The 19,249-nt window shown below is 54.1% G+C and overlaps 1 protein-coding gene and 1 long non-coding RNA gene across 4 annotated transcripts; both read left to right on the top strand.

Annotated features, from left to right (window-relative positions):
* Positions 1–1,443: 1,443 nt before the first annotated feature.
* Positions 1,444–12,771, top strand: SERPINA5 (serpin family A member 5). 3 transcript variants are annotated; one of them, XM_046646933.1, is made up of 5 exons: positions 1,444–1,866; positions 8,187–8,821; positions 10,375–10,645; positions 11,030–11,177; positions 11,740–12,771. In XM_046646933.1, exons 1-5 carry the CDS (start codon positions 1,778–1,780, stop codon positions 11,944–11,946), a joined length of 1,350 nt encoding a protein of 449 aa, XP_046502889.1. In that variant the 5' UTR covers positions 1,444–1,777; the 3' UTR covers positions 11,947–12,771. The 3 variants fall into 3 exon arrangements, with proteins under 3 accessions (XP_046502889.1, XP_046502891.1, XP_046502890.1); XM_046646935.1 differs by lacking the exon at positions 1,444–1,866 and adding an exon at positions 2,038–2,187; XM_046646934.1 differs by lacking the exon at positions 1,444–1,866 and adding an exon at positions 2,376–2,428.
* Positions 12,772–13,197: 426 nt separating this feature from the next.
* LOC124231002 (uncharacterized) lies at positions 13,198–19,142 on the top strand. The gene is made up of 3 exons (XR_006886343.1): positions 13,198–15,570; positions 15,980–16,122; positions 18,830–19,142. It is a non-coding gene; the product is annotated as an uncharacterized LOC124231002 (long non-coding RNA).
* The last annotated feature ends 107 nt before the right edge of the window (positions 19,143–19,249 follow it).

Genomic DNA, 19,249 nt, shown 5'->3' on the forward strand with positions numbered 1-19,249 from the left:
CTTGGACTTCTAGCCTCCAGAACTGGGAGAAATGAATTTCTGCTGGTTAAGCCACTCAGCCTGGGGTAGTCTGTGATGGTGGCCCAGGCAGAGTAATCCTTGAGGCACCACCTCCTGAGAGGCCCTCAGACCTCTCCCCCCGAGACTCACCATCCTCAGCCCCATTCCTTCAGAGCCCTTTCTGAGTGGCAGTGGGGAGTCACGGGTTGCCACTGATGTCCCCCAAATTCTCAAGATATTCCTTAAAATGTAAGCTTGGGAAAAAGCACATGGGATGTCTCTATGAGCAGCACACAGAGGATGGAGAAGTCCTCCAGGGTCTCAGTTGGTCCTGTCTTTCCCAAGCGTTTTCATTGGGCACCCATTCTGGGCTGTTGCAGTAGCTTTCTGTTGCTGGCGTAACAAACTATGACAAACTTAGAGGCTGAAAACAACACAGATTTACTGTCTTACAGTTATGGAGGTCAGAAGTCCAAAATAGGTCTCACTGGGCCAACATCAAGATGTTGGCAGGGCTTTCTCCTGGATGTCCTTGGCCCCTGGCCCCACATCACAGGGTCTTTTCTCCTCCTGCTTCCATGATCACGTTGCCTTCTTCTGATTCTGATCTCCCACCTATCTCTCTTATAAGTACCCCTGTGATGACATTTAGGACCCTCCTAGGTAATCCGTGATAGTCCCCCATTTCAAGATCCTTAACTTGGTCCCATCTGCCAAGTCCCTTCTGTGACATAAGGTAACACTCCCAGGTTCTGGGTATTAGGCTGTGGATATCTTTGGGGGGCATTAGCCATCCCACCACAGGTAGGTAACGCGATTCCCACCCTAGAGAACATAGCTTAAGGGTCTCTAGGTTATGAAATAGAGGACTCTTGCTTATGTCATGGGGCGCAATGGACAGAAAGCAAAACCTGGACAGAAGACACCCGGCTTCCCCCTTGTTAACGCCTCTCCTTACTAGCTGTGTGCCTTTGGACTGATTGCCTCACCTCTCTCTGCCTTTGTCTTCTCAGTGATCGACAGGGCTACTGGTGCCTGCCTTCTGACGCATTGCGAGGCCAGTGAGCAGAGGGAGCGCTCATGCCTGCTCGTAACTGTGTTTGTCTCTAGACTGGAAAGGAGCTCAGCATGCCCCTTGCAGGGTGGTTGTCAGGATGAGCAGGGATAACGGGCCACAACTGGGCCCCAAATCATGGAGAGGGAAGCGAAATGTCTCACTGGTTCTAGAGGGACCCCACTGGTTGGGCATCAAGGTCGCTTTCCTGGGGTAATGCCAGGCCCTCTGTGTCCTCCGCCAGCTCCACACCCCACCTCACCCACACCACCTTCTGGGCAGTGACCACACACAGCACATCCTGGAATTAGAAGCCCAGGCATGGGACCTTGGGAACGAAACAAGGCTTGAGCCGGCACCCGGTACCAGCACCCTGTACCAGTGGGAAATACTCTTCAAAGTGTGGGGCTGAGATTGGGAGCCCCAATTTCAAGATAGAAAAGGACAGTCCAGCTGAGTCCTTGGAAATCCTAGACACGGACCTTTTCTAAGCAAGGAGCACTGGCCTTGAAGTCAGTGACCTGGGCACTCAGCCCCACTTTGTCCCCAGTGGGACCCACAACTCTGAAACGTCCCCTCATCTTCCTGAGCCTCAGTTCAGTTACGGCACAATGAGGAGGCTGCATGCAAGGACCCTTCATCTAGGCTGTCGTGACGCTCTCTCACTCCCGCTGATTCCCACCGGAATCTGACTGCTGGGGTCCCTGAATTCTGGAAGCACATATGCCTGTGGGGGTCTTGGGCTCATGCCCCACTCCCTCAGATCTATGGCAAATCGGCTGCAGGAAGCAAAGGGACCAGCCAGGAGAAAGGTAGGTTTGCCGGAGGGTGTCCCTTTCCCTGTGGCTGGAATGTGGGCAGCTGGTGGGGGTCCGTGCTGTGCAGGCACATGGTGGTCTGTGCGGGCTTGCGGGCAGGGAGCTCAAGGGACTCTGCGGCAGCCTGCCTGTTGGCTGGGAGCCTGCGGGCCTGGGGACGGGCCGGGCAGGCTGGGCGGGGCCGGAGAAGAGGTGGAGTCAGGCCCCCGCCGTGGTCAGTGACAAACACTGGCTCCAGTCCAGCCAGCCGTCTGCCCTTTATTGAGCCTGAGGGACTGTCACGTCCACGGTGTGCACGTTCGGCCACGGGACAGCGTAAGTACAGGCCCCATGACGGCAGGCCTGTGGGCTTGAGGGCGTGCGAGGAAGGCGAGGAGGGGACTGTGGAGCTCTGGGGTTTGGAGGGCTTAAAAGCTTTGGAGGTACCCCAGTGTGAACAGGAAAACTCTCCACATGGGTGCAGAAGGAGCCAGGGCCTCTGCGGCAACAGAGAGCCCGCTGGCTGCGTGACCTTGGGCATGACACTAAATCTGGCTGAGCCTCCGTTTCCTTATAGGTAAAATGCACCTTATTACATGTGTGGTGTGACCTCTGCACGGGGGTGACCGTAAAGATTAAATTAGGTGAGGGCTCTCACTCGGGTGAATCCCGAGGGCTCATCTGCCAATGTCTGGAGAACTTTTTAGTTGTCACAACTGGAGGGCAGCTGCTAATGGCATCCAGAGACCAGGGATGCTATTAACAGTCGTCTGATGCATAGGACAGCCCCACAACTATGAAAGATCCGGCTCCAAATGCCACCAGTGCCGAGGTTGAGAAACCCTGAAATAAGGGAGTGTGGACAAAATATCTGGGACCCAGGAGGCACTTGGTAAACCATAGCTTGGTGGTTTTCTGTGCCTGGAATCTCGGACCCTTGGCAATCAGGAAAAATGATCAAATGAAATGTTTCCCTGTGACAAGGTGGCCCTGTCCAGGAGCTGCCACCCAGAATGGTCACAATGGCCGCTGGGGCACCAGATGCCTTTGGGCCGTTTGTTAAATAAACAAAATGTAGGCATAAAATGAGTGGAATGTTCAGTTTTTCTAAGGGTGGGGCCTTTGGCAAGAACTATAACAATAAAAGGGAAACTGCTCCGCTGGGCCAACATCCTCATCCATTCACAGATCGGAAACCACAGCATGAGGAATAAGGAGGGCGGGCGGGTGGAGGAAAGATGGTGGTGGATGTGTTGATGGTGTGGACGGTTTCATGGGTGTGTATGCAGCCCCAAACTCATCAGGTTGTATGTGTTAAATATGAATGGCTTTTTGTAGTCAGTCATACCTCAATAAAGTGGTTTTAAAGAAAGAAACGGAAGCTGAGCAGCAGCAGGGGAGTTATTCAAGGTCAACTGACAAGTTAGCCCCAGGGCCGGGAGAGCTCAGCTCTAGGTGCCCAGCCTGGCTCGTTTCCACGACTCGGTCCAGCGTGTGGTCTGACACCTCTGAATTACAGAGGAGGAGACAGAGGCCCATTCATTCATTCGTTCATTGGTTTATTCCACAAAGGTGACTGGACATCTCGTCCTTGACTTGGAAGTCTCACAGCCAGGGTAAGCCCAGACGAGGATCCTCTCTGTTATGAGCACATGTTCTAGTGGCGGAGAGAGAGGCTGGAACAAAAATAGTCAACAACAAACGCACTTGTAATTGCGCTTCTGTCATTGATGCAGCCATGAGAGAAACAATCAAGGGGCCGCTAGAGAGATAACAGTGGATGGGGGGGTGGAGGGCAAGTATCGACAGGGTATCCCCAAGAAATGACAGTTAAGCAGAGGCCTGAAGCCACAGAGAAGCTGGCCTTGGTGAGAAAGGCGGAGAGACGTTTCCAGCCGAAAGAGCAGAATGTGCAAAGGCCCAGGGCTCAGACAGGACTCAGCGCATTGGAGGAATTGAAAAAAGGAGTGTGTTCAGAGGACGTGTGAGTGAGGGCAGACCAGGTCAGGATGAGGCTGGAGAGAGCCTGACAGAGCTGGACAGAGCTGGGCAGAGCCAGACCACATGGAACCTCATGGGTTATTGCACAAATCAGTTAGATCTTATCCCAAAGGAGTGGGCAGCAATGACGTTCTTAGGCAGGCGAGTGCTGTGACCATATTTGTGGTTCAAGGAGATTCCTCCAGACACCGTATATAGAACGGCTCTTGGGGGCAGGAGGAACAGTGGGGTGGTCCAGGCGAAAGACAGAAGGGGCTCTCATTAGGATGGTGGCAGGGAAAATGGGGAGAGGCAGGCAGAATGAAGACACATTTTAGAGACAAGTGTTGCCGACGGTCTGGAGATGGGGAGGAGGGTTAGGAAAGTTCTCTAGGTCCCTGCTCCCGGGATGCTCTGCCCCTGCGTCTTTAGGATCTGGGGAAGCTGTGAATGTGTTATTCCCTCTCTGCCCGGGCTCGCAGACTGACATCTCCTCTTGTAATCAGCAGATAGTGGACAGACCCTCCTCAGCTGTGCACCTCCCACAACTGAGTCCAAAGTCGACCCGCTAGGACTCTGTTGCCTAACGTCCAGGATAAACGTCAGCAGATTTTGGTCCGTGGATGTTGGAGATCAGTGGGATGACTGCCCGTGCCCTGCCGCCTCACGTCGCTTTGCCCTGGGGTGCCAGACGCCTTTGATTGAGCTGCTCTAGTCCCTCTGACAGGTTGGGGCATTTGGGCAGAAACACCTGTTTGGGGGCCCAGCGGGGGAGTCAGCCAGGCCAGGCTCGGCCGGCACACCGTGGGGGCTGCTCTCCTGAGTGCCAGGCTCCTAGGGCCTAGAGCAGGCTCATCCCAGCTCAAAGCTGGCACAAAACTCTGTCAAAGGTGTGTATTTCCACCAGAGGCCCAGGAGTGTGCCGGCAAAGCCTGTGCTTTAAAACTAGAAACCCTGGAATGAGCACTCCGAGACCTCTACTTTCTCAGAAGTGACCTCTCTGACCCTCTGTTTCCTCTTCTGTACAATTATGATAATGATACCAACTCCATGTTGCTGTGGAGGAGTAGAAGTGAGCTAATACAGGTGAGCAGTGGGGGGACACCCAGGGATAAGAACCAGGAGCTACCTGGGAGGAGGAACAAGCTATCATTTGTCGAGGCCATAAAAAGGAGCGAAGAGGCAGCGTTACACCAGTCCGAGGAATCTGGATTTTAATCCTGGTTCCATCACTCACTGGCTGGAACAAGCTATTTCATTTTTCTAAGCCTCAGTTTATGCAGCTGTGAATGGGGTTAATTATGCTTACTTTTGGTAAAGATGAACTAGAGTAATATTTATAGAGTGTCTAATAGGTCCTTAATAAATGATGGCTTTAATAAAAGAGAGAGAGAGTGGGCCCCAAAGGAGCAAGATTTCTAGGTCTCCAACCTGCACCCCGGGGGGAGCCTAAGTGAAGCTGACGCCCCCTCCAAGGAGATGCTGCTGTCCAGGAGATCGAGTAGGCTCTTGGAGAAGTGGCTTTGGCCACTTCTGATGTTTAAGGGAGACAGCGGTAGGGAGGAAGATTACTGGCCACAACGTGTCACAGACCTCCAGTTGTTTATGAAGAAACTGAGGCCTGAGAGGAGAAGGGCCTTGCCCAAGGTCACCAGGAGGGCTGCACGGATGGGAGGCTGGGAGGCTGGGAGGCCAGAGCTCTCCCTCCTGCTCCCCAGTCCGCTGCCTCTGGGCTCCGTCCAAGCAGGAAACTCCCTCTGCCTCTGTAGCTGCTGTTTGAAAGGGTTTCTTTCAAGGCAATTATCTGATGGCTCTAACACTTTGCGGGAGGGACCATCATGTGCCATAAAATAGACTAGTGTAAAGGACACAGAGGTTCAGCCATCCGTCCACGTCCTTGAAAGACCTCCAGGAAGGCAACTCTCAAGGTGGAAGCCAAAAGGGAGTTTTTGTTTGAAAAACAAAAAGCATGGGAAGCCCAGACTGTGTTTCTTAATTACCTGCAGATTAGGGGCTGTGGAGGCAGGGAATATCAAATCGGGAGGTTGTGGCACGGAAATGGAGGACCAGGGGTCTGGGGAAGCCAACGGTGCAGTGGTTTAGCGTGTGGGCATTGAGGGGCAGAACCGGGTCTGAGCCCAAGCTTTGCCACTCTTAGCAAGTGACTAGACCTCTCTGAGCCTCAGATTACTCCTCTGTGAAACAGAGCTAGTGATAGAACCTACCTCTGTGAGTGGGGGCGAGGCTAAAGGAGTTGAGATGTGTCAGACCGCACAGCATCCACCTGTGGGTGCCGGCCACGCGCCTGGGCCTCCCATGGGCATGGGGGTTGCTGAGGCTGCTATAGTCGGTTCTGGGTAGCTAGAACATTCTAAATGAGCCTCCTTTGTGGGCTCAGGTGCAATTTGGAGGCCAGAGTGGTGAGCGGGACCTGCTCAAGTCACTTGCTGTCGCTCAAAGGCAGGACCACAGCCCAGGTCGGCCTGACTCCCAAGCTCGCTGGCATGCATGTCCCTCCCCACGCCTCCATCATGGGCCTCTCTGCAAGCAATGTCCAACGCAGTTCTTTGGGGCCCTTTGGAGTTTTGCTTATGGCACGTGACTCTGTGGCGGTGCTCACCCTGGGGCTGGGGGACCTCAGGACGTGGTGTCCGTGAGGGGAGAATACTCAGCAGGGGGGAAAGCTATGAGTAAGAGCTTTCCTCAGGAGCCAGGCCGTCAGCAACCCGGGCATTAGTTCCCCAGCCACCGCCAGGCTCCCAGGAGAACCTGTGCATGAAAGCCTGTACCCCATTGTACAGCTGGGGAAATGGGGGGCTCAGGCGGGCGTTGGCCAGATGCTGCCACACCGACAGCTCCCACTTGCACAGCACCGGGTCTGTGCCGGGCATATGCACGTATGTTGACTCGTAAAGCCCCCAGCCCCCCCTGGTACAGGCGCTGCGCTGCCTCGGTTGTACAGGTGGGAGACGGAGGCACGGGGTGTAGCTGACTTGCCCCAAATCACACGTGGAGGAAATAGCGGGGCTGAGATTTGAACCTAGGGGCCTGGGCTGCAGAGCCGGGACTGTTCACAGGGGGCTGGAAGGAGGTCTTTGGGACGCCCGGGCACAGGAAGGGTTTCTGGTTGGAGAGGAGGATGTGAGGGAGGGGGGAGGGGACCGCAAGTGGAAGACGACGCCAGAATGGTGGGCCCACCTGAGAGATGCAGAGACAAGAGGTGAGGGCTCTGTCTAGGGCATGGGAGGAGGAGATGTCTTAGTCCCCTCGGGCTGCTATGACAGAGTACCACAGTCCGGGCGTTCAAGCACCGGATGTTTATTGTCTCTCAGTTCTGGAGGCTGGAAGTCTGAGCTCAAGGTGTCAGCAGGGCTGGTTTCTTCCGAGGCCTCTCTCGGTGGCTTACAGACGGCCATCCTCTCCTCCCTGTGTCCTCACGTGGTCCTCTGTGTGTGTCTGTGTCCTGATCTCTTCTTACAAGGACACCAGTCAGATTGGATTCGGGCCCACCCATGTGACCTCATTGTAACTTAATTACCTCTTTAGAGAACCTTTCTCCAGACACAGTCACATTCTGAGGAAATGGGGTTGTACCTTCCACATTTGAATTTGGGGGACACGATTTGGCCCATCACAGAAGAGGAGAGAAGTTGAGGTACTCATACTAAGAGGGCAGAACTTCCTCAGGAGGGAAAGGTGGCTCTGCTGAGGGACAATGGTGGCCTTTCAGGGTCCTGGAGCCATCCCCGGGGGAAGGAGAAGGGGCCGACTGGCATCCGTGTGTTCACTGATGCCTCTCAGGAGCCTGGCCCCCTGCCTGCCTTGCAGTCGATGCTCAGTGAACAAGGACTAGTCCAGCAGTGCTGTGGGGTGCAGCGGGGGTAGTCGGTCTGAGTTCATAGAAAGCCCAATGCTGCACTCAAGGAGCAAAGCAAGGGTTAGAGCCACATGCAGAAGCAGGCTGCTAGTCCCGGTAACCTTAGAGATGCTGACCAGGTAGAACACAGGAGAGCCCTCCGGCTCCACGTCCCACCTGTGACGTGCACCTCCATGCGGATGAGAGGGGAGGATTCTTGCCCCGGTGGCCAGTCCCCACCTTGGGTCTGCACCCCTCTGCCTTCTCCTTCCTCTCCCCACCGTTAGACGTCCACGTCACCAAATCTCTCACCTCCAGCCCTTCCTGCCCTCCTTAAACCCTCACTTTCAGCTTCACGGTTCGTTTCCCTTGATGCTGCGCGTCGAGCCGTGACATCTCTCTGGAATGTCGGTCTTACTCACTTCCTCCCGATCTTCTCTCTGAGAAGACACGCTGGCTGCACACCTCTCTGAGAACATCTTCCCACCCTCCCTTTCAGAACGAGGATAGCCACCATGCAACTCGGCCTGATCTTGTGCCTGGTGCTCCTCAGCCCGCCGGCGGCCACCCTCCATCGCCACCGCTCCCGTGAGACGAAGAAGAGAGTCAAGGAGCTGCCATCCACAGCTGCCACGGTGGCCCCCGGCACCAACGGCTTTGCCTTCGACCTCTACAGGGCCTTGGCAGCTGCTGCCCCCAACCAAAACATCTTCTTCTCTCCTCTGAGCATCTCCACAACCCTGGCCATGATCTCCCTGGGGGCTCGGTCCAACACAAAGGCGCAGATCCTGCAGGGCCTGCGCCTCAACCTCCAGGAGGGCGTGGAGGAGGAGCTCCACAACGCCTTCCAGCAGCTGCTCCGGGAGCTCGGCCGGCCCAGAGATGACCTCCAGCTGAACCTCGGCAATGCCCTATTCATCAGCCCCACAGTGCATATCCAGGACAGCTTCCTGAGTGCCGTGAGGACACTGTACCTGGCAGACACTGTCCCCACCAACTTTGGGGACCCCGCAGGGGCCCAGAAGCAGATCAATGATTACGTGGCAAAGCAAACTCAGGGCAAGATTGTGGACTTGGTGAAGGACCTGGACAGCACCGAGGTCATGGTTATGGTGAATTACATTTTCTTCAAAGGTAAGACCCTGGGGCTCAAACCTGAACCTTCTCTCTTCTTCCAACTGCTTTTATCAAAAGAATATCCAATTCTCGCACACACGAAGGAGTGGGGGTAAACTTGGTCCTTTCTGGTGCCTGTTGATGAGAGTGAGGCCAACAAGCAGCCGTGGGTAAGGGGGGCGCCTTCTCACTGGGTAAGGTGAGGCTAAAGACCCCGGGATGCTGTTTCATCCCCTGGGGACCAGCTGGGTCTTGTCTTTGGACCCCTGGGGACACCTGAAACCACAGCTTCCACTCAGGTTCTGAAGCATGAGTTCATCATTGCCATGGTCTCAAAGAAACTGACACCATGGCTACTCAGGCCAGAACTGTGGACCTTAGAAGGGCCTCTGGTGGCATTTCCCGGCTGCAACCCTGCCCCCTAGACTCTCACCCCCATTCCCTCCTAGGGGCTGTTTCCTCAGCAGAGAAATCCAGGGACAAGAGCCCGTTTCTCTAATAGCGTCCTCTCCCTCCTCCAGAGCTCAGCTCTCCATCTTTATCTCCCTGTCATTTCTTACAAATATCCCTACTCATCTCATCTCCTGTGTCTGCTTCTCCTTCTGGATGCCAAACGCCTCAGTGCCCTGCATGGGGCCTGGCTGAGGATGGGAAGGAGAGGAAGGCAGACTGGATGAAGAGAGGAGGGGAGGAGAGCAACGTGGAGGGGAGGGGATGAAAGTGGAGAGGGGAGGGGAGGGGAGGAAAGGGGGGAAAATAGTGGGAGGGGAGGGAAGGGGATGAAAGGGGGAGAAGAGAGAGAGAGGAGGGGGGTGGGAAGAGAAAGGAGGGGTAAGGAGGGGGAGGGGAGGGAAGGAAGAAAATAGTTAAATTGATAACCACCTGCCCCCATTCTTATGGTCACAGATGGTGAGTATCAGGCTTGGATTCTAAGATGTCTTGTCCCCTGGTCCAGCACCTCCCCATTACACCAGGCTGCAGAGGACAGCTGTGAAATCAGCTGAGTGGAACACTGGGACAGGCTAATATTTGACAACCATTAAGAAGATAGAAACAATTTCTTGCATTGCTTTGATCAAAAAGTCCCATAGGGAGCAGACAGAGCAGGAAACAGGTGAAGACATCCGAGCAGGAAAAATCATCTATTTCCAGGAACCTTGCAAAGCTCTCTCCCAGCCTAGATCAAAATCCAATATTGGGAAAAGAGTGAAAAACAGTGTAAGTCACCCAGACACAGTGTAACTTTGTTAACTGTCCGTATGTTTGACCCTCTTCAGTTGCGTATTTGACCTCAAGTAACATCAGAGACTCAAACAAACAACATTAGGGGTTAAGGGCCTTCAAAGCCTTGAAAACCAACCTCCTTATTTTGCAAGTGTGGAAGGAAAGCCCCACAAAAAGTTCCAGTGTGCCCTACGGTTATAAAGGGCTTGCCTTCGTGTTCACAGGGTGTGTGGGTCGCTGCCACCACGGACCGCTCTAAAGACGGTGATCTCTGCTTAATGAGCTTCCTGTCCACGCTTTCCATCTGCAGCTGACGATTTCTCTCTCTTTTCCATTTCAATCTTCAGCTCAGTGGGAGACAAGCTTCAACTACAGAAACACCCTAGAGCAGGACTTCCATGTGACCTCGGAGACGGCGGTGCGGGTGCCCATGATGAGACGCGAGGATTGGTATTACTACCTCCTGGACCAAAACCTCTCCTGCAAGGTGGTGGCGGTCCCCTACCAGGGGAATGCCACTGCCTTGTTCATTCTCCCCAACGAGGGCACGATGGGTCAGGTGGAGAACGGACTGCATGAGAGAATCCTGAGGAAGTGGTTCAAGACGTTCATAAAGAGGTATTGAGACTACACTGGGCCAGCCGAACCCTACACACTCCCAGGGAGACACGTGTCTCCCGAGGGCCACACAGCGGGGGTGGGAAAGACTCAGCCAGCCCAGGAGCTGCTTCCAAGCCCAGAAGCATCATGGGACGTCCCAGACCCTGGGGCTGGCCCAGCTGGAGGGAGCAGGGCTGGAAGACGTGACCAGGTTTCCTGAGGGTGCCATCAAGTGGGCAGTGGCCGCTGGGGACAGCCTGGGTCCAAGACCAGAGTAGGATGGGCTCCACTCAAGGCACAGGTCTGGAGGAGAATCACAAAGCCAAGGAGAGACGGCAGGAATATGAACTCAGTGAGCGGATGCTCTAAGAGAGTCTAAGAAAGGTCCTTTTCTCTTTCTAGGCGGCTGGAGCTTTACCTTCCCAAGTTCTCCATTGAGGGCTCCTATCAGCTGGAAAAAATCCTCCCCAAACTGGGAATCAGTGATGTCTTCACCTCCCAAGCTGACCTGAGCGGCCTTACCAACCACTCCAACATCCAGGTGTCTGAGGTGAGCCCAGAAGCTTCTGAGCACCTGCTTCCAGAGATTATTGTATCCTACTCTATTCTGTTCTGTTCTATTCTATTCCATCCTATTTCGTTCCATTCCTCATTCCATATTCTCTCTCTCTCCTCTCTTCTCTCAAGAAGCAAAGGTTTCACTTTGGGTCTTATCCTTTGTGCAATGGGAAGCCACATCCGGCACCGTATAGGGGGAAGGAGTCCTGTCTTAAGCAATCAGAACTAAGAATTGGGTTTTAGCTCTTTCACCCACTAGCTGTGTGACCTCCAACAATTACTGGACCTCTCTGAGCCTCCTTTCCCTCTCTAAAATTGGAGAGTCACACTCTTGCTGTGAGAAGCCATGAGAATTCAATAAAAGACACGTGAGCCCCCCGCTCCGTGCAGCACCTGGAGCACAGCATCTGTTCAATGGTATCGTTTCCCACCTGCTTCATGGATGAGCTGCCGGAGAGTTTGACGGCAATGCTGCAGGCAGAAGCTTTGCTATCTCCCGGGATGGCCTCTCCCAGCGCCTGGTGGCTCGGTGATGTCTGGTGTCTCCCCTGCAGATGGTGCACAAAGCCGTGGTGGAGGTGGACGAGTCGGGGACCAAGGCGGCCGCAGCCACTGGGGCGATCTTTGCCTTCAGGTCGGCTAGAGTGGGCCCCCTGAGGGTGGTGTTCGACAGGCCCTTTCTGATGCTCATTGTGGAGAACACGGAGAACATCCTCTTCCTCGGCAGAGTGACCCACCCCCGGGGGGGAGATTCCTCCTGAAGGGCCGCAGGCCTCCACGGTGGAAGACGAGCGTGCACTATGGCCATCTGTCTGCCGGGACCTAGGGATTCACACATGTTTAGATGACTAATGAGGCTTTCGCAAATAATAATAATAGCATTGACATGCTGAGGATTGTTTCTTTTCACACAATTGCAAGACGTGGGTGCTTTGGAGAACATTTGTTCTTACCCTCACCTTTCATCAGTGATTAGCACTGAGGACCAGAGAGGTTGGTTGACTTTCCCAAGGTCACACAGCATGTTAGCGGCAGATGGAAGCCCAGAATCTGGGCCCCTGACGCCCAGCCCAGTACCACAAATCTCTGGAGGAAGATTATTCCAGTAGACATTTCCACCAGGAAGCGAATTTCCAAGCCTAGTGCCCCGTGTCAGCAATACCAGTATCAATTCATCCTGGTTTGGAGGGAACACTGGAATGGGAGTCTGGATGGGGCTTCCGTCCCAGCAAACCAGCTGTGTGACATTGGGGCAATACCGTCCCTCTCTGGACATTGGTTTTCCCATGTGTACTGAGAAGGATCAGGTCAAGGACGGGAGGATCCTTGAAATCATATAAAAAGGCCGGGGTGTTCCCTGTCAATCACAATTGATTTCAGTACATTCAGGTGCCACTCATCCTTCAAGAAAAGCAAGGGGACCACAGGGTGGAATGGGCCATCACAGGATTAAGTTACAATCTCCTGTGCTTGGCAGGGGGCAGGAGAATGGAGGCCTGTTGCAAACAGCTGAGTACCAGTTGAAGACGCTGGTGACTAACTGTGAGTTTTAGTGTCAGCAAGAACAATAAAGCATTTTGCAAACACTGGGTGTCGTAGTCCTTATAGAAGTAACTGGGGGAATGGTGACATTAACAGCTTACCACGTTCCAGGCTTGTGCTGGAAGGGGTGGTCCATTGGGATGGTCGCATTGACTGCTGTTGACTGAAATGGAGTCCAGGTGAAGATTAAATGAAGGAGTTTATTCAATAATCAAAGTGAGGAGCTGGAGGCCCGGGAAACAGTCCAACAGACCATTCTGAGGAATTGCTCCAAGGGCTACAGACCTGAGCGCAGTTTATATACTTTTTTTTTTAAAGATTTGCCCTGAGCTGACATCTGTTGCCGATCTTCCTCTGCCTTTTTTTTTTTCTCCCCAAAGCCCCAGTACACAGCTGTATATTCCTAGTTGTTGCTCCTAGTTCTTCTGTGTGGGATGCTGCCTCAGCACGGCTTGATGAGTGGTATGTAGGTCCGTGCCCAGGATCTGAACTGGTGAAACCTGGGCCCCCAAAGCGGACCACAGGACCTTAACCACTACACCATCAGGCCAGCCTCTATATGCTTTTTTTTAACAAAGCAGTGTATGTATGGGAAAGGGTTTACACATCTAATAGATACTTCAAAGGTAACATAAACAAGAACTTTTTGGTTATACATCAAACAAGGCTTGTAGTGTTGGTGTTATCTGTGTGTGGAGGGAGGCAAGGACCAGGCTTGTTAATTATTCCCTCAGTCTCTAAGAAATGCGGCTGGGGTGTGAGAGAGTGAGATGCCCTTATCTCTTCCTGCTGTGGATCTGTCCAGCAGCGTCTTCAGTCATGAGGTGTGGGGCTGCAGCTCTTTCTAACGCAGCCGTGGGATGGCTGCTTCACAGCACAGCACGGATTTTTGTACTCACTTCAAGTCTACGCAGCTCACTTGCTAGATTCGCCTGTTAGACTGGGGAGAGGGGTCCCAACAGTTTGCTCACACCCCTCGCACGAGGCAGGCACTACTGTTGCCTCCATCTTACAGATGGGGAAGGCAGGGCTTGTGGGGAACAGGCAGCCTACCTAGACACACAGCTCCTAAGTGGTGGAGGGGGATTTGGCCCCGGGATCATGGCCCCAGAGCCACACTTTCAGCCCTGGGCTCTCCGCAGGGCAGACGTGACAGGAAAGAGAAGCCCAGGCAGGTGCATCTCGACCACCAGCTCCCCAGTCATCCAGCTAAGCTCACTCTCCTTTACGAAACCGACCACGATTCCTCGTCAACCAAATGAAGGCATCAGCCACTTTAAAGAGTCAACAAATGAATAAGTGAATGAGCCTTCGCTCTGTCTCAAACTGTCCCATAAGTAGCTGCCCCTTAAGTCTGACCCCCTGAGTACCCGCCTGCCACACGCTGCCTGTTGCTGTCTTGCTCTCCGTGAGGCTGTGCCCACTGCCCTGTTCCCAGAGTCCAGACTGTATGGCAGATGGGTGCCCTTAGAACTGACGAGGTCGGAACCCCACGCTTTGACCATCCCTGGCCCCTACTGTGTGCCAGCCCCGGGGACACTTTGCATCTGTGATCTCGTTAGTTGCTCAACAACCCTGCACAGTATGTCACTGTCCCTACTTTAGTTTATCTTTTTCACTGTCCCCATTTTACAGAGGAGGACATAAGTGCTTGCCCAGAGCCTGTCAGCTGGTGACAGAGAGAGGCCCAGGCTCCAGGACCCAGATGGCACGTGTGGTGGCTGGTGGCAGGGCAGATGGCAGCAACCGGGGCCAGACAGCTCGTCTCCCTTTGTGCTTCGAGCTCAGGACAGCTCTCCGGGCTCGGGCCTCCCCGTGGGGTGGGACCTGCTTCTTTGCACCTTTCTCTTGCGAAACACCTTGTCTTTTGGGGCAAATATTTTTGTCACTGTTGACGAAGCTAGTCCAAGGTCAGGGGGAGGCCCTGCCTGGGTGATGTGTGCAGGATCAAGGTCCAAGGCTGTCTAAAGTTCGCTTGGCAAATGGTCATGAAACACCCACTCTGTGCAACATGGGGACGGGCGCCGGGCGGCTGACGGTGGGAGCCTCGGCTGTATGTCACGCACCGAAGCGCCATGCTGGGTGTCATCGCAGGCCATGGAACTCAATTGTCGCCCAATCCTAGGGTGAACAAAGGGTATTGCAGCTCAGAGCAGGTGGGGCAGAATTAACTTCTGCGGGGTCAGGAAAGCTTTCACGGAAGAAGTGACACAGGGCTGGTCTTGAAGAATAGTAGGACGCAACAGACAGCTGATTTGGGAACAGGTATGAGACTTTCAGGCAGAGGGGACAGCCTGAGAAGAGCGTGGTGTTGAGTGAGCTGCGGTGTGTACGGGAGATGACGGAGCCCTCTGTGTGGACCAGTGCAGGGCGCGTGATGGAGAGCTGGGAGGAGTAGGTGACCCTGCTCGTGGTCCAGCGACAGGGACCCTGAACACGAGGCCAGTGTTTTGTCTGTTCTTGCTCATCCCAATGTCAGGTAGTTATGCCATCCACGCCACACCCTGAGTGTCCCCTGGGCCCCTTCCTGTCCCTCACTCTCCCATCAGCAGAGCAGTGGCACCTCCGCTCAGCCCTCCAGGGGGCGCTCGCACCCACCCACACCTGCTGCTCCCACGCCCCGCCCTCCCCTTCCTCAGATGGGCCTCAGGCACCCCATGTGGTGAAATGAGGTAACCGGTCTATAGAGCCCACACGTGGAGGCGCGACTGTCCCCCTCAGGACCCTCTTAGCCGCCGTGTTAGTTTCCTAGGCCTGCCGTAACAAAGCGCCACAGGGCTGGGTAGCCTAAAAGCAGAAAGGTATCATCTCAGGATCGGGGAGGCTGCGAGTCCGAGATCGAGGTGAGCAGGGATGGTTCCTTCTGAGGCCTCTCTCTTTGGCTGCAATGGCCGTCTTCTGTCCCTGTCCTCACATGGTCCTCCCTCTGTGCGTGTCTGCATCCTCATCTCCTCTTCTCGTCTTCCAATCTCCACCCGTCACATTGGATCCGGGCCCACCCTAGAGCCCTCATTTTAACTTCAAATTCAGTCACGCTCTGAGGTCCTGGGGGTTAGGGCTTCATCATATGAATTTGGGGGGCGCACAATTCAACCCATCACTGTCTGAGTTCCCGCAGCTATTGCCAAGTTCATTCTTGTTCTCAGCAACCCGCTTTTATTCCCTCTCTGACCACATGACCCCCGTGAACTCCACCTCCAGCAGAAATAGGAGGAACGATGCCAGGACCCCTTCTCCCACCTCTCCCTGCAGAGACGCGGACCAGAAGGCACGGCCTTGGTCTCCAGGGAAACAGCCCCCAGGAACCGCCACGCCCAGCTACACTTGCGTATTTGGCTGTCACCCGTGGGTTGCCAGCAGGGCGCCAGGCACGGAGCTGGTACAAGGGTGTAAAGGTGAGCCCAACAGACACGGGCCCTGGCAATAACCAGGGAAACAAACAAATAAACACAGAATTACAAACCTCGATGAAGACAGTTTGCCTGTCCACAGGTGTTTATTGAATGTCCACCATCTATCTGGCACTGTTCCGGATGCTGAAGAGAAATGAAGGAAAAAACAAAAAATTCCCTGCTCTGGTAGAGCTCCATTCTAGGGTGGAGAGACGATAAGCTAGAGAAATAACAGAGAGTAAAATGGAAAGGTGAAATGCATCGCATGTCAGTTGATGACAAGTGCGATGGAGTGGGACTTGGTGAGTTGCTTCTGCGAACAGGGCACGGGCCGTGAGGAACAGCAACGCTCAGTGGAGAGTTGGGCACCCGCTACCCTGACCCTGACAGAGCCGTCAAGGTCAACATCGCCAGCGGGGAGTCGGGATGACATCTGTGCCCTTGACGCGGTGGGATGAGATCCCAAGGGGGGATCTTCCCCCAAACCCACTGCCTCTTTCTAATCATGAGAAAACGCCGTACAAACCCCAAACGAGGGACAAGGTGCAAACTACCCGACCAATGGTACACTTCAAAAGTGTCACGGTTGTGCAAAAGAAGGACAGCCTGATGCTGTGGTCCCAATGTCTGTCCCCTCAAAATTCCTAGGCTGCGATCCTAACCCCCAAGGTGACGGTGTTGGGAGGCAGGGCCTGGGAGGTGATTAGGGCGTGAGGGGGAAGCCTCAGGAGGGGACTAGTGTGCTTATACAAGAGGGCCCAGGGAGCTCTCTAGGCCCTTCCACGTGAGGACACAATGAGAAGTGTGCTACCCGGAAGAGGGCCCCCACCCGGCCACATTGGCACCATGATCTTGGACCTCCAGGCTCCGGACTATGAGGAGTAAATTTCTGCTGTTTCTAGGCCACTCAGTTTGTAGTATTTTGTCATAGCAGCCGGATCGGACCAAGACACTTGGAGAAGCGTCACAGGCCAGCGGAACCCAAGGAGACATGACGACTGAGTGTAAAGTGGTTCCTGGATGCGATCCTGGAGCAGAAAAAGGACGTTACTGGACACACCAGTGAAATCCAATTAAGCCTGTACCGTACCGACTTCATTTCCTAGCTTTGTTAATGTGCCATGAATACGTAAGATGTTTACGTCACAGGAACTCTCTGTACCGTCGTCACGACTTTCCTGCGTATCTAAAATTGTTTCAAAATGAAAAGTATTTTTTAGTAAAATGTTAAAAGAAAAAAAAGACCGGAGGAGGGGTTAGGGGTGGGGTTGGGGTTGCAAAGGCACAAGCAGGAGGCAGTGAAGGAGGAGAATGGGGCGCGAAGAGAGACGATCGGCGAGACCTTCTCCAGCCGGGCCAGAGGGGGCTCTGGGGTGGTGGCACTGAAGCCGAGATCTGAGGGACGGGCAGGAGCGGACTGGGCCAAGGTCACTGGTGGACATCGTGAGCGCAGACCCAGAGGTGGGGGAGTGTGTCCTGTTCACGGAACTGAAGGAGGACACGCATGGCTAGAGCCCATGCGACTTGCTCCTTCCTTGGCGCCTATCACACTGTGTAGGGTGCTGGGGGCGGGGGTGACAGTAATAAACTAAGTAACACTAGGATGCCACCTGCGGCTGCCTGGCACTGTTCTGAGCCCTTTGCATGTATTGGCTCAGTTCAAAAACAGGCAGAGGCATCTGCTGCAAGAGGCTGGGAATGGCAAGCAGGTGACATCAGTGACCTCCAGTTTCCTGCAGAGCCACACCCCAAGGCGGACCATCTGCCCCCTTTCCACAAGGAATGGGGTGGGAGTGAGACAGCACCAAGGCGGCAACAGTTGTAGACACAAACACCGGGTCGTTTGTGGGAGAATATGGTATGAGAGAGCACGCCCTTGCTGCTGGTGATTTTCCAGGAAGACATACAGGGAACAGATAGGAAACGCTCTGACATCCACCCACGTTGCTGCTCATACATGTGTGCACATGTGCACGCACGCACGCACGCACACAGCCTTCTGGAGAGTGGTGGCTGCTCCGCAACTCATAGGACTACAGCCTCTGGTCGTGCTAGGAGCTGAGCACTCATCGTATGCCCGGGGGGTCTCCAGAGTCTCCCCTCTCTGAGCCCCTGCCTCTCCCTCAGTCTCTCCCAGAGAACCTGCCACAAACTCTTTGCAGATTTGATCAGCAGGTAAACGTTCCTTCACAAATGTTAGGGACCCAGGTCGGGCCAGGGATAAGGGTTGGGAAGCGGGGTCTTCGGGTGTGGGGTAAAGGAGGCTGAGATGGAGGCCAGGAGATGTGGGGCCGAGCCTCCGTCCCAGGTGTGCTGAGCGGATGAATCATGAGCAAGCACACACATGTCCACTTCTCCCGCTGCCCAGCAGAATGATGATAACGATGTCCGGGTCAAGGGGTTGTTTGAAGGCTAGGGGCAACGAAGAGGGTTGGACCTACAGGAGGGTTCCTCAGAATGTTACCGGCTCTTATTAACATCAGCCCTGATAGTGGTTTCCCTACAGTGAAGCTGGCATGTGTGGGGATAAAAGTAAAAACCCGCATTCCTAGTTCCCTGGGTCTTTAGTTACACTCATATGTAAATGTTTGTTTCTTTAACCTCTGACTCCCTGAGCTTTACAACCAAATAGCAGTTACAAATCCTTAAAGCCCGGATGGCCTCAAACTGGGCTCCCACTAAAGTTGTGGCTAATCCCAGGACCTTTAAGTTCTTTTACAGAGAAAATAACGTCCAGAGAATATCAAGAAACCAAAGCTTCCCAGGCCCAACTCCTCGGCTCCCTGACGTCTGTCTACCTTCCACCATAGAGATAAACAGCCAAGCACGCTCGTCTGAGAAATCCTTAGTCTCCTCTGCTGGAAGCAGCCCCAGACACAGGCCGATGGGAAAATGCAGACCAAGAAGGCCACGGCCCCCCACCTCTACCTAAAACCCCAAATAAAAACCCCCACCCGTTTCTTAACGGGGAGCAAGCAACTTTGGGGGCACTGGCCCTTGCTTTGCTCCCCTTGCCTGGCCAAGTAAAGCCTTTCCCTTTTTCTCCCAAGACTCCATTCTCGTTATTTGGATTGACATTGGGATCAGAGACTGAACTTTCGGTAACAAGACTGTGATCCCTATCACCTGG

Source organism: Equus quagga, chromosome 20, assembly GCF_021613505.1.
Source record: "Equus quagga isolate Etosha38 chromosome 20, UCLA_HA_Equagga_1.0, whole genome shotgun sequence".
NCBI lineage: Eukaryota > Metazoa > Chordata > Mammalia > Perissodactyla > Equidae > Equus > Equus quagga.